The sequence below is a fragment of the Chlamydotis macqueenii genome, chromosome 5 (genome assembly GCF_036417535.1).
Source record: "Chlamydotis macqueenii isolate bChlMac1 chromosome 5, bChlMac1.mat, whole genome shotgun sequence".
Lineage (NCBI taxonomy): Eukaryota > Metazoa > Chordata > Aves > Otidiformes > Otididae > Chlamydotis > Chlamydotis macqueenii.
The window spans coordinates 51483867-51497731 of record NC_141560.1 but is presented as its reverse complement, the minus strand read 5'-3'; the positions used below and the strand labels follow the sequence as shown (position 1 = coordinate 51497731).

Here is a 13865-nt window from a genome sequence, read left to right as displayed (position 1 = left end):
AGACCGGTAGCAGAGCCCACATCAGGCTGTGGTGGAGGCAGACAGAGATAAGTTTGGCTGAGGTCTGTCACCCAGAAGTACTCAGATTTTCACTAGATTCAGACTGAGCATCCAGGGAGCTTGGGGGTTGCCTGATTTTTCGCCTCCAGCTTCAAAGCTTGCATTAGCATTTCTCCTCAAGGCTTCTGAAAGCCAGTGCAGCTAATGGTGACTGACAGGAAAAAAAAAACAAACAACCCTTGAGTGACAATAAGAGGAGAAAGGTGTGTCATCTCCTGTCACTAACGGTTGCAGTAAGCGTTTTGGCTGATACCTGACAGCAATTAGCCTTGGCTGAAGACTTGACTGGAAGCTTCAAAAGGCTCTGGAAGGCTTCATGCAGGATGCTCTGCTGAAACAAAGGGGAAGCCTTGGCTGCTGGGGGAGCACAGGGGTGTCTTAGCGTGGTCTATGCGATTCCCCGCATTGCTCCATCCTGGCTGTGCCTCTGCCACAAGCTCAGCTGGCCTTGCAGGAGCAAGGAGTGGGTGCTGGGGTGGGTCTGAGGCAGTCGATCCTTCCCACTCCCCTCTCGCTGCAGCTGCGGGTGCGCTGGCGCAGCCGGGGCTGCTGGTGAGGTCAGCTTGTTCCCTTCTCTCTTTCCTGATGGAGTTTTGCCTAAATAAGAGGCTGTCTGGAGGGGTCTGTTTGGTAGCACTCCAGCTCTTACAGCCTTTAGAAACATGTTTTAAAAGTGTGTGTGTGAATACAGATGGCAGGGTGGCACACCCCTTCCTCCCGAGTGGCATCTTAGAGTTTTACTGAAACCTGAAACTCAATGGTAAATGTAGTGGCCAAAATAACTTCCTTTTTGTTTTTAAAATACAGACAACTACTTTCCCTCCCAACTTGTGTAATAGTTTCATGCCCAGCTCTAAACATCTCCTGCTTTTACTTGTGCTATTTAAACACTTGCTGGGCTCTGGTGACTTCCAAAATGGAGGAAGGAATTGTTTGCGTGCTGTTTGGGGCTAGTTTTTCTCACCCTGCAGCTAGCTCAGCTCTCAGATCTCCTCTCCTTGAGGACAAAGCTGTTCCCAAGCTGACCTGGATATGGATGGAGCCAGGACAGTGCTCGTAAGACAGCTTCAGGTGCACTGGAGGTCTGAGCAGTCAGCCTTGGCGTGGAGCTGCTGGGAAAGCTGCCAGGCTCCTTGGTGTAAATGCATAGCAAGAAGAAAAAAGGTGATAGGTTTGCTTAAACAATGAACTTATCTATTTAACTGTGCCCAGTGTATATAGAAGAGGAGCTTGCATTAGAAAAATATCCTAGAAATCCTAATTTGCATATAGCTTACTCTGTTTTCCCATACAAATGGGGACACACTGGCAAAGTCTTGCTGATGCGAGTGTAATGCCACCTAAGCAAAACTGGTGTTACACTCTTCCGTGAACTGGAATTGCTGTATAGGAATGACTGCATGGGGTCTGAGGTGAGAGACTGACTTCTCCCAAATGCCCTCATCTCCTTCCTTCTGGGGTTTCCCACCCGTCAAGCTACTTGGCAGCCCATGTATGGGCACTGCCTGGGGAGAGGCTCTTCTGCACCAGCAAGCCCCGGGCTTTTCTTTGCCATGTCTGTCCCCCCAGCTGTCTTGAATTCTCCAGATCCTCAGAGGAGTCTCAAGGGCCCTTGCTAGGATGACTGCTGTTGCTAAGTATACCCGTGGTTGGAAGGAGGTTGTCTGGGAAAGCTGATACGTGGAGAGTCTTTGGACCCCTCAGCATGCCAGATTCCTTGGGGCTCCCCACTCAGGAGTAACTGGTCACCAGTTTTGACCCAGCTGGGCTCATTAAAGTGGAAAAATAGTGGGGAGATTAAGAGGGGAGGGACAGATGGATAATTTAATGAAGCTGCACAATACTTTAGCATTTCCAAATTGGATATAGGTGCCCTGGCAGTGGCATTAGGGATAAGGAGCTGTGTCTAATTATAGGGAGGTATCAGGTGCCTTCACTGCCCCTTTCTCCTTCAAAAAAAAAGGCCTGTCTTGCCTCACCTCACCTCTGAGCTTATTTTGCAATGTAAAGCTTTGGAGGCATGTGTTAAAGTAGGGGATTACCCCACAGCCTTTATTTGAATTTTACTTTTTTTAAAAAAAAAAAAAACAAAAACACAGAAGACTCTCTGCTGGCTGCAGGGTTGGCTGTTTGAAAACTCTTTGGGTGAAGTCTGGCTCTGAAGCCTATGGGAATCCCTTTGCCCTTGGATTCTGGGGAGACCTCCCTGGGAGGAAGGCTGGCTGTCCTAAGGGGCTATCCTGGGGGCTGCTAAGAGGAGGTTTTGCCAGACCAGCATTGCTGGGGTGGGGTGAAAAAGCACTTCTGTTAGTTGAGGTGGTGCTGGGGCTCCTGCTTGTCTGGAGGAAGGGGGACAGAGGCACAGCCCAGCCTGTGCCCCTGGGGCACCCAAACCCTCTGGTTGTGGGGGGCCCAGGAATCCCCTGGCTGCGCCCCACGAGCAGGAGAGCTCTGCTTGGCCTGATTTCTCTGACAACACTGACAAATCTGCAGCAATGAGAAAGCAGAGGTGTCCAGGCAGAGTTTTGGAGCCTGGCAGGGTTTTACCACTTGTGTGGAGCCAGCGGGCATCCTGTGGGGTTGAAATGTCCCCAAGGGAGAGCTGCTGTCAGGCATACGATGGCTCTTTGGGACAGGGTGGTGTCCTGGCCTTGGAATGAAGAGTGGGGACAGCTCAGGGTCTGTTGGCAGCTGCGCGGGGGTTAAGCCGCATGGGCTTTCCCAGGTTTGCTGCAGCTGAAACAGGATGAGTGCTGCTCCATGGGTACGGCTGAGTTAAGCCTAGAGATGCGCAAGGTGTGTGGAGGAGGGAGGAAAGAGGAAATCTTTTCCACCCCTACAGTCTGGGCATCCTCCCTGGACATGTGGGTTTTGTACGGTGTGCTGCTTCAGGGGTTTTCAGGCCTTTCCCAAAATCTGAAATCCCTTCTTCTGGCAGTAACTGGAAGGGTAGAAGGTATCATGGCTGGCTCCATGGCAGTGAAGTGGTTAACCTTGGCATGCCCTAGGGATCCTGGGCCCCTCTGCATCCATCACCCCTGTGACCTACGCTCCCAGCTGTGGGGTCTGAGCAGTGGCCGAGCAGGCTTCTTGCTGTCTCACTGCTCTCTCCAGAGCCAGGCTTGCCCCCTGCTAGGCACTCATGCAGCCTGGCTGGGACACTGACTTGCATCTGGCTGGAAGGTGCTCTGAGGCCTCAGCGGTGCCACATTTTTGTTGGGAACAGCTTTTCCTTTGAAGGAGTGGGAGTCTTGGCCTGAAGAAAGTTGTTGTCCAGGCTCCTGGGGGGGATTGGCAGCTGCCAGGATCCTGGGGCTGTAATCTGGATCTGACTGACAGTGCAAACCTGCTGTGGTCCTCAGTGTCTCAGAGGAAATGCCACAAGGATTTGCTGCTCTCACTTCATCCTCCACGTGCAGCCCTCCCAGTACAGTCCAGCTAGACAAATCTGACTGGGAAGGACGGTGCCTGCTCGCCCTGTGCAGGTGAGGGAGGACTCCGCTCTGCCCAAGGTAACACCCAGCTTGTGCAGGAGCTTTGACCTCCTGTAGCTGCAGTTCCTGTTCCCTTAATATGAATTCAACGAGCTCCTCATCAGGCTGAGTCTTTGGGCTCACTGAGGAGGTGCTTTGGCATCCTTTGAAGCCAAAAATATGAGGAATGGGTTTTCATGGTGTGGCTCTGTCCTCTTGAAGCCCTTCATAAGGAGAAGCCTTGAGGATGTACATCAATGAAAGGAAGACACAGGAGTGCATTTGTATGACAGGGACTCAGGGGCCTCTTTGACCAGATTGTGCTCTGGATCATAGTCGTCTGGCATATGGGTCAAAAATATGTCCTAGGAGGTGCTGTGCATGCCGGGAAGGCAGCTGTCCTGCATGGCATGACTGCAGTATGATTGGTATGAGAGCAGCACCTGCAGTGCCCAACCAAGGTCAGGGTGTTACCGTGGTGGGTGCTCTGTGGCTATCCCAGTGGCCTACTGCCTCAGGGCAGAAGGATAGCTTATCTCTGCCACAAGGCCAGACAACTGAGGTTGAGATGTTTAAGAAGGAGAAGAGATGCCCTAACCGCAGGACTCACCTACTGTGGATTGGGTACCCAGAAGAGGTGGTTTCCTATTGGACCCATGTGGCATCTGCCAGGTCTTGGTAGGTGTCTTAAGTAACCCAACCCATCATCAGTGGCACTTGACTCCTATGTGTAGGCACCTGAATTGCTCCCTAATTTCCCCACTATCACCTAGGAAGCACAAGCCACTGCTGAGATCTGAGCCGAGCTCTCTGGCGGCTTGGCTGGGTCCTCCACAGAGGCTCAGTTGTGAATGGGTTAACCGGCCCCACTTGGAGCCTGTGTGTGTTTTCCTTGCCAGTGTATCCCTCCTAACACACACCAGATGTGTAAGGCAGCCGCTGGAGTGTCTTAATCCCAGGTTTCGGCACTCAGAGTTGTCTTTCTCACGGGCAGGTCTGCAGCAGCTTTCTGGGGGCTCCGCTGCTGCTCATGCAATGCCTGAGCGGGGAGGCTGGCAGCCCCCATCTTCTGCAGGAGAAATTACAGAAAGGCAGGATGAAATATCTTCTGTTACTTTCTGCTTTAAACAAGTCACTTCTGGGATGGGCTGCTGGGGCTGGCAGCAGAGCTGATGCTGATAGCTCCATCTTGAGCCACATGGAGTGAGTGTTAAACCCAGGAGCTGCTTGGGTTCACCCTGCCTCAAAGGAGCAGTGGTGGTTCATACCAGCCTGGTGTGTCTGATAACTGTCCAGGGAATAGAGGGGTAAAGAGGAAAATACATGAGCACAGCCAGCTGGATTTATTCATGAATGGAAATGGCAGTCAGTGCGCTTCTATCGTCAGCTTGACTGGTGACCTGCACCCAGTGGTCTAAAAACTTGGAGCCACCTAGGAGCAACTGGTCTGAGATGTGCAAGATTCGGTTTATTTGGAGCTCAGTTTATTTGGATTTCTCTTTCTATGGCACAGATGTGTAGGCCCAAATGCTTTTGCTAGTGTACATCGGCACCGTCCCACTGTCTGCCACAAAGCTGTGCCACTTTGCATCAGCTGGAGGTCTTCGGCTCTTTTGCTTACATGCTCGTTTTGAAAATAGATCCTTTGCTAGGGATTAGTTCTGCATTACCAAGAAGCCACTCTCCCAGCTCTGGGTATCTGTTGCTCGTTGCAGCTAAATAGACAGTATGTGCAATGCCTTTTATCAAGCCCTTGCCAGACAGTTTGGAAAATACGATCTCTTCTTCTGTGCTTGTGCATGCATGTGCTTTTCTGCTGCAAAAGCAGTTTCCTTTCCAGCGAAAGCTTGCTCTGGAGCCATTAGCATCGACAAGCCCTAAACTATTGACAGACCTCAAACAATCACAACTGCCAGCCATTTGGGAAGGGCGATATTATCAATTTTATCTCCCAATAAAATTGATGGCAATAATTATTTCCTTGTAAAATAAGTGCCTCCTCGCAGTTGTCACTTAGCTTCATGTAACAGGAGCTGACAGCAGTGTGTCTGAGCTGAGCTGTCCCCAAGGACAGACTAATGTGATAGACAGGCTGTGCACCCATGCTGTGGTGGGGCTTCTCCTTCCTTGGGGTGGCGTTTTTCTCTTCTGCTGCCCCTCCACTCCAGTTGCCATCCTTCTGCATGCAGCCTCAGCTGCTCCTTGTGCAGAAAGGCTCATCTTAACTTTTCACTGGGTTTAACTTTGGAGCATTAATAACTATCCTCCCCCGTGACAGAGGCATGTGTTTGTCTTCAGGCTCTTTGGATACATGACGATACTTTTGCCTGTCCTTTCACGACAGCTCCCATCTTTTGCCCAGCTCAGTGACGGAGGCATGGGTGGATAGCGGTAAATTGAGATTAGATGCCTTACCCCAGGACGAGGTGCAGCTTGAAGTGAGGGTACAGCTTGGAAGCAGGAACTGTCAGATGATGCTTGGGAGTTCCTTCTTATCCATTAGTCTACCCTGACCCCAGCTGGAGTAACCAGCCTGGCAGTTTGAGGCAGGGATTAATGGTTGCTAAAACTGCTTGGGTTGCACAATGCGGTGCTACATCAGAGCCTACAGCCAGCTGCAGATGAGCTAATAAGTTTATATTGGGCAGAAGTTGTATTTCACTTCTTGAAAGCTGTGCTGCGCTGGTCAGCTGAGCAGCGCGGCTTGGGGACACGGCTGTACTCGCACAGCAGCTCTATCCTACAAGCCTGTCAACAAAATATGTTGCTTTGGGCTTTGGGTGTGCTGAAACACATCACACAGATGCCACTTGGTGAAAGACGATGGTGCCTCTACTACAGGTTGTGTCTCTCATGCTAAACTTGGGAGATGTCTGAAGGTGTCTTCAGCTGCCCAGTACCCATCTCATCCAACTAGCCAAAGCAAAGGCCACTCCATTTATTTTAAATGGACATTAAAAGTTCAAATTCATTCAGCAGCTTTCCAAACCTTGGTGAGCAAAGACTAGTGACAAGGCAATAAGATGCTGTAGGAATGCCTTTTTTAGACATTTCCTACAGTGTCTGTTGGTGGGGGGCAGCAGTTGCCCACGGCTTATTCATCCTGGCTAGAGACCTTTGTCCTGCTTCTTGGCCCTGTGGTGGAGAGGCATTCCAAAGAGACGGAGCTGGTCTCCTCTGGGCCAATAGTTCCGTTGTCCTGTAATGACCCTCCTGCGTGGGCTGAGAGTGTCTTATCTGCAGCCATTGTTTTGTCTTCCTGCCTCTTTCCCAATGGCTTTGTTGATTTAACCTAATATATAGATATGGTGGGTGCTGCGGTAATTGTGCTGGCTCAAGGTGCTGGATCAGCTGCACTCCTCCGGGGCTTGGCTGAGTCACTTGTCCTTGGCTCTGGTCTGTAAAACCCGGATGGTATCTCACCACAGTGGCTCAGGTGGTATCTCTCCCTGCTTGCACAGCACCCAGTGCAACAGGGGCTCTGAGCTCCTTCAGCCATGCTAGGCTGCCTGGTTAATGCTTACACCACCTCTCTTTGCTTCCCTCCTCCTCCTTTTTTAAATCCAGCTTTCAGATGTTCCTTTTCATTCCTTTTCCCTCGGTCTCCTCATCCTTTGTCCTTGTTCGTATTGCCTCTGCAGCAAAAGCATTTTCTCTTACAAGTCTTGTAAGCTTTTGTCTCCCCTCTCATGGGGAGATGAAGCAAACTGGGTATTTCAGGTTTATGGATGTACCCATGAAGTGTCCCAGAGGGAGGATCCCTCCTCCATTCGGTGTGAGGGGTAGCAATCGGGTAGAGGAAGATGGATGGTCCTTCTAGACCTGGCTTCCTCTCCTTCTCATTTCTGCCTCTTTGGATGTCATAGGAAGAAAGTCATTACTGATCCCAAGCCAAGTACTTCAGACTTAGTATGACATGGTGTTTGTTGACTCTTTGGACCCAGTCCACAATTATACATGTTCTTCATGGTGCTCCTCTGAGCGCATGGGCCAGGCAAAAGCTCTGAGCCAAGACAGCTCCCGCCTAGAGCACCCCCTCCCTAAACACCCATGAAGTCACACGTTGGCTCAGGAATGTCCCCTCCTGACTCATGGCCAGGGCAGAGGAAGGCTTGCCGGGGAGCATCATTGCAACTGGACTCCTTCCACTGCACCCTGAGCTAATGTCACAGATGAGATGTCCTGCCCTCCTGACAGTACGCTTCTGGAGCTTGTAATGAGTAGCTCTGGTGTGAAGGAGACAACGTGCTGCTCTTGGCTGCTAGACACTCTGTTTGCTTGGGACTATCTCTGGCTGCCTGTTTTGGCCTCTGTATTTGGCTGCCCAAAAGCAAGTGCTGGCAGAGTAAGCTGGGCTGAGCTAACTAGGAATTAGGAATGAAGGTGAGATGGGCAAACCCAGGCTAATATGTAAACCACACCATCTACACAGCTGACCTACCAGCTGGTGTGCCCCTCTCACTGAACTGGGGCTCCCAAGGGGGCTGGGCAAGTGCTGATGTCTGCCAGGCTGGTTTCAAAGTGGAGGTTGCGCGTGCATGGTGAAGAGAGGTTGAGGAGGTGTTGGGATAGGCAGAAAGGTTTGGGATGGCAGAGGGAAGGATGCATCACTTAAAAGCCAAAACAGAGAGATCCCCATTCCTCCATCATCCTAGAGGGCTGCTGGTGGAAGCGCAGGGTCTCCGGCTGAGACAGGGCTCCTGAAGAGGCAAAGGTCTTCCTGTGAGAACATTTTCTCTGAGTGGGATCCCACCACTGACATGCAGGCATAGACCTCTGGAAACCATGCTGGCAGCTGACGGCACTGATAGAGGACTGGCCCTCAAAGCGACTGTATGTTGGGGGCTGATGCTGGCGGTGCTTTGTGTCCCAGCAATATCAGAGAAAATTCCTTTGGCTGCATTTCTTTGCTAGTAGGACTAGAGTCTTTTTCTTTTTGTTTCTTTTTTTTTCCTAGACCATGTGTAACCCTCCAACTGATTTTGCAACTAGTCCTACATAGCAGAGTGATTGTGTAATTAACGGGAACAGTTGCGGCCCTATCTCTCTGGGATTCCCGCCCTCCTTCTCGCAGCCATGGAGCCAGGCTCGCTCGCTCCCTCCCAGCCTCTCACCTTCTCTCCTTCCCCTGCTGCTGGGAAGGACTCTGGGAAGCTCTCTGGTGCCCTGCAGCATATTTTTGGGTGCTCTGGGCATCCCCGCTCCTGTGGTTTTGCTGCACGGATTGATGGTGGTTCTTCTAGTTTAAGCTGTGCCAAAAAACAACAGATGAATTAATTCTTTGTTTTCCTTCCTGTGTCCGCTGTACTCCTACCCGCTTCCTGGTGGGACCAGGAGGTTTGTTTCTGTGAAAGGATGCAAGCAGCTGTGGGACTGATGCTGACCTTACTGTCATGGATATGTGGTATGAGTCAGACTGATGCACCTGGGCTCGGCAGCCCATGAGGGAGGAGAGGGGATAGAAGGCGCCTCTGTTCTGCAAGGCAATGGTGTGGGATTTCTCCTGCACCTCTTTTTCTCCGTGGTCCCTTAGGCCCAGCCTTTGTGCTTTTGGATAGCAGGTTTAAATGCTCCCTGCACCACAGAGACGGGGAGAGTGACTCTGTCCATGCATCACTTAGTGCACACTTCCCTCCCTTTTTGCAAGCTGTGAGTTTAGAAAGGTCCTGCTCTGCTCTCCTCTTCCTCTGGTCCTGCAGGACCCTGCTGATGCTGGAGGAAGGATGAGTTTTCTTGTCCTCACTGCTTCACTTCTAGTGTTTCCAAATGACCGTAGCACCTTTGACCAGTAAGAGCTAATGTCATGACCTCTCTCTGGTCCTGGATTTCATCATCCAAGCCTGGTTTTTGTAAGCCCTGTTCATTGAAGGCCCCCATCTCTGAGACGCAGTCCGTTCTGGGTTTGAGGTGGAAGTGTGCCCAACACTTGCAAGAGGAGGAGCTCAGGCTGGCATCCCCCAGGAGATAAACCAACGTGTGGAGGTAAGGCTCTCTCGCTGGGGAAATCAATGGCTTTTCCCTCTGCCCTTTCACATGGAGGATCTCACCTCGATAGGTAGTGGTGTTCCATCACCTCTTCCCCTTCCCACACCCAGCAAGCTCCTGCCTTCTCCCGGTGACAGTGGTTGCATTCCTCCCTGCCCCTCCTCAGCTCCCTGCAGATTGTCTGGCATCTCCGCCTGAAATAAGAGTGCTGCTGTGATTTCATTCAGCCCCCAGTTGTTGCTGGCCCACGGCTGTTAGCTTTGTCTCTGCCTGCTGGGGCTTCTCCATCTTGCATCCTTGGCTGGCTCGGACCATGGGAGTTGCTGGCAGGTTTGGACCAATTCTCTCCAAAAAGAAAACTCTGTAGGTGCATACTTCAACTCTGTGGGCAATTGCAGTGAAGTCAATAGGAGTGTTCACATGCTTAAACCTAATTACTCCTGTAGGTACTTGCAGGGCTGGGACAGGCTCTTTTTCAGCAACAGAGACCTTTTTGTGGTGGATCTTTTGCATCTGCTCACCAAATTTAGAAATAAAAAGATGCAATGTGACAGCATCTGAGCAGCCCACAGAGTGAGGCCAGCACCAGTGTCTGTGCTTAGTGGTTTTTGTTGTTCCTGATCACTTAGGGGATGCTTAGTAAATAGCAGCAGAAAAAAAAAATAAGCTCTTTTGAAACTAAGAGACAGTGGGGAGGAGGGCAGGCACTTCTTCTGATCTGCCTTCAATGTACTTCCTTTGTTTTGAGATTTCTAGGTGTATTTCATGGGCAACTTCCCCATTTCGGCTCACCAGGCAGCAAGAAACACTTCTGCAGGAGTGGCTGAAACCAAACATGTAAATGAGACGATAGGGACTGAAAGCAGAAGGAAGGTGAAGGGTGATCCCATCTCGGAGACAGCCAGAGGAATATTCCCCATTATTGTAGGGGAACATGGGCAGGCCATGGCATGAGCACCATGATGTGCAAGTGTAAGGTAGGGCTGGAACTTGCTAGGTACAAGCCCAGGTGCCTGTTGGTGTGGTATAGCAGAAGATGTCTTCCCCCCAAAAAGCATGTGTGGACTAGGAGATGCAGGTTAGGGGAAAAAGACTGGTTTTTTTCCAAGGCTGCTCCCATGGTGACGTAGCATGAAGATCAATCATCTGAATGCATGGCAGATGGGCATTTTGTTTTAGCAGGTGGCAATGTTGTCAGTCCTTCACCAAACACTCACACACTTCTTTAATCTCCTGAAACATCAGTGTTTCATGAAGGCAAGCCACAGTTTGTTGTTTTTTTGTTTGGGTTTTTTTTTTTTTTTTGCTCTTGCCCAATTTGATAGCTGGGGAAACTGAGGCATGGGAAGGTCAGTCACTTGAGCGGGTGAGGGGAGGCAGAAGCAGGCTGCATGCTGCTTGCTTGCCTGGGGCTTCAGCCCATTGGCTTCCCCCAGAATCCAGCTGCTATCTCCGTCCCAGGAGAACACTTCTTCTGGTGCGGTGTTTCCCAGCACAAAGCCCCTCTTACATTAATCTGGCTCTTGGTTCACCTCCGGGCGTTGGGGATGGTTTGGAGGTGAACCCTTCGTGGAAGACTTCTGCTGTGAATGGACCAGGAGTGATTTACAGCCCGACGAGCGTGAGTTGCCAACCTGGGTTTCTGGTCCCAAGTTGCTCTGTGTAATCAGGAAAGCGGTGGAAAAGGTAGAAAAAAAAAAAAAAAAGGAGAGGGGAGAATGGGGCTAGGGGGGGAGGATTGACTAAGGGAAGGAGGAGGGGGTGGAGAAGATAAAGGAGGGAGAGAAGAGGGTTAAAGCAGAGGAGGGAGAAGCGAGAAGCCCCTGTCGCTGGGGAGCGTCGGGCTTTGTGCTGCGGGACCCGCCGCCGCAGATTCTCCCGTGGCACTTCCACGAGGGGGAGGAGGAGGAGGTGGAGGTGGAGGAGACAAGCCAGGGGTGTGGAGCAAGGAGGGGGGCTAGCAGAAACAAAAGGAAACCAGCTGCAGAACTTCCTGAAGGCGGAGAGGGGGACGCGGGAGCGCGCAGCGCCGGGCGGGCGGGTGCCTGCGGCGCTGGGGAAGGGGCGGCAGGCGGGACCCTGCCCGCCGCTCGCCGCCCTGGCCACCATGACCAGCGCGGTCCTGCGGAGGAACTCCAGCAAGCAGGGCCTGCAGAACCTCATCAGGTGAGAGCCCACCTGCCCACGGAGCTGAGGGGGGACCCGGCGGCGGCAGTTGGCTGCTGCCCGCGGAGTGGGTGGGTGGGTGGGTGGGGGGCAGCAGGGGGAGGGCAGGCGGTGGTGTATCCCGGAGGGACCGGTCCTGCTGCCCCTCTGCATCGGCTGAACGTCTGCCTCAGCCCGCTCCTCCAGCAGACGCTATGGAAGGAAGGAAAATAGATCCACCCCCCCCCAAAAAAAAAAAAAAAAGCAATATGAGAGAAGCAGATTTGAACTTAGTGATGGCTTTTCCAGGAGCACACAACTGAAATCACTGAGCACAACTGCACTGTGACACTCACCTGAGCCGGCTGGTTCCCCCCACCCCCTCCACGCGAGGGATGTCTCAGTATGTGTCTTTTTGTGTCCCCTGAGCGCTGAAGGCTTCTGCCTAGAAAAAGGATTTTTTTTTTTTTTTTTAGAAAATGTATGCTGGGCATGCTATGATGTGCTTTTCCAATGCAGAGATCTGTAAGGGGCCAGATCCTCCCAGGGCTGTGAGCTGACATTGCTCTTTTGATTTAATTAATCGCAATAGTGCTTTGAACCGTTCTTTTGGAGTTGCCAGGGCAGGGAGGTGGATGGTTCAGCTGGGTTTATTCCTGTTCCTCAGCCGGGGAGGATGGCTACATTGTCTGCTGGCGCTGGGATTCCCTTCCATGCGGTCACTCTGCTTTTCCCTGGGGGCTGGAAATATCGCTTTTCCGTGGGGGCTGGAAACGCCACTTTCCTCTATGGGTCTCCGGGACCCTCCTCTGGCTGCCGATGCTGGGGGAGCTTATTCTGCGCCATGCCAACGGCTCTGGCCGGGCAGAAGAGACACACTCCTTGCCCCTTTATATTTAATTGAGCAGCTGGCTGGGTGAGAGATGGAATTCAGGAGTGCCGGACTTGCATCCCATGCCTTGGGCACCCCCTGGCTCCCCTGTGCTTGCGGGTGCCTGCTGGTCTCCAGCTGGGATGTAGAGGATGTCAAGGTTGGGGCATGGAAGTTATTTGGACAGGCATTTTTCCAGTGAGCTTAGGATTTCCCTGGTTGGTAATGCAGCCTCTAAACCTCACCTCTTGAATTAGTTTCTTGCCTTGGAAGGGAAACTGGCTTTTTCGGCCATCCAGTCCCTCCCATCTTCTCCTGGGTCCCATTCTGGACCGAGGGGAGTTGGCAGAAAGGCTCCTACTGGTTGCATGGACCCCTGGGATGGCAAGTGGGCAGGAGGAGCTGACTCCTCTCTGTTCATCTCCTGTTTGGCTCTTTCCCTGGTCTCAGCCCAGAAGGACTGAGATCTTGGCTACAGATCCCTGTTTCAGAATAGAACGAAGGGTGTGGAAACCTCCACGTGGGCGTGCAGCAGGCAAGGATGGGCTCGGATTTGGGGCCAGGCAAATGAACCGGGGTGGGAATCACCTATGCACAGCTTCATGGCAACTTATTTTGCAGGATGGCAGATGAGGGGGGAGGCACATGTGCCTCATACACAGAAAAGGGGTGTCCAAAGAGCTGCCTTTGTCACAGCCCAAGCCACAGGTGTTTTCCTGCCCTTAATGGTGTCTCTAAGTTCCTCCTGCTGTGGATATGGGACTTTTGATGGCCAGGAGACTCACAGGGGCTTTTGCCAGAGAAACTCTGGGATGACATTTGTCCTGTGTGGGGTTATTACGCTTAATCTGGATGAGGTTTGGCTTTGTGGCTGTATTTTCCAGTCCTGCTTACAGATGACGAGGGAGGTGGGGTGGGAAGATGTGTGAGGGATTTAATCCATGGTTTACACCCCAGTAACCCCACTAATGCTCACAGGAGTTAAAAGGAGAATAGGTACGATTGCTCCATGCACAGCTCAGCCTATTTTGCAGTTATATTTTCCTCCCAGAGCAGTTTCCAAACTAAGCCCGACCATGGGGCTGGCTCTGCAAGCCCTGCCAAGCCGGGTGCAGGCACAAGCTCCTTCAGTTGCTGAATGGCTTGAGGCTCCTGGCGTTGAAGATATATTGCTGTCAAGGTTGCCGTGCTCTGCTTTTATCTGTCCCAAGGTGACTGCAGGCAGAGCGGTTACACTGCGTAGGTCCTAGGCTCTTCTGATGTGCTCAAGTGCATTGGTGACCTGGAGCACAAGAGGGAAAACAGCTGCTTAGAGCCATGTTTGTGAGCAC

The 13865-nt window shown here is 51.9% G+C and overlaps 1 protein-coding gene across 2 annotated transcripts in view; it reads left to right on the top strand.

The window, feature by feature from the left end:
• Positions 1 to 13865, top strand: part of LSP1 (lymphocyte specific protein 1) — a 50595-nt gene that overhangs the window by 1392 nt on the left and 35338 nt on the right. The window contains exon 1 of one of the 2 annotated variants that reach the window (XM_086750233.1): positions 11499 to 11684. The exons of the other annotated variant lie outside the window; for it this stretch is intronic. Coding sequence (XP_086606359.1) covers positions 11626 to 11684 — 59 coding nt within the window. The 5' untranslated portion in view covers positions 11499 to 11625. Of the gene's footprint in view, positions 1 to 11498; positions 11685 to 13865 lie in introns of those variants that run through there. 2 annotated transcript variants of the gene reach the window in all.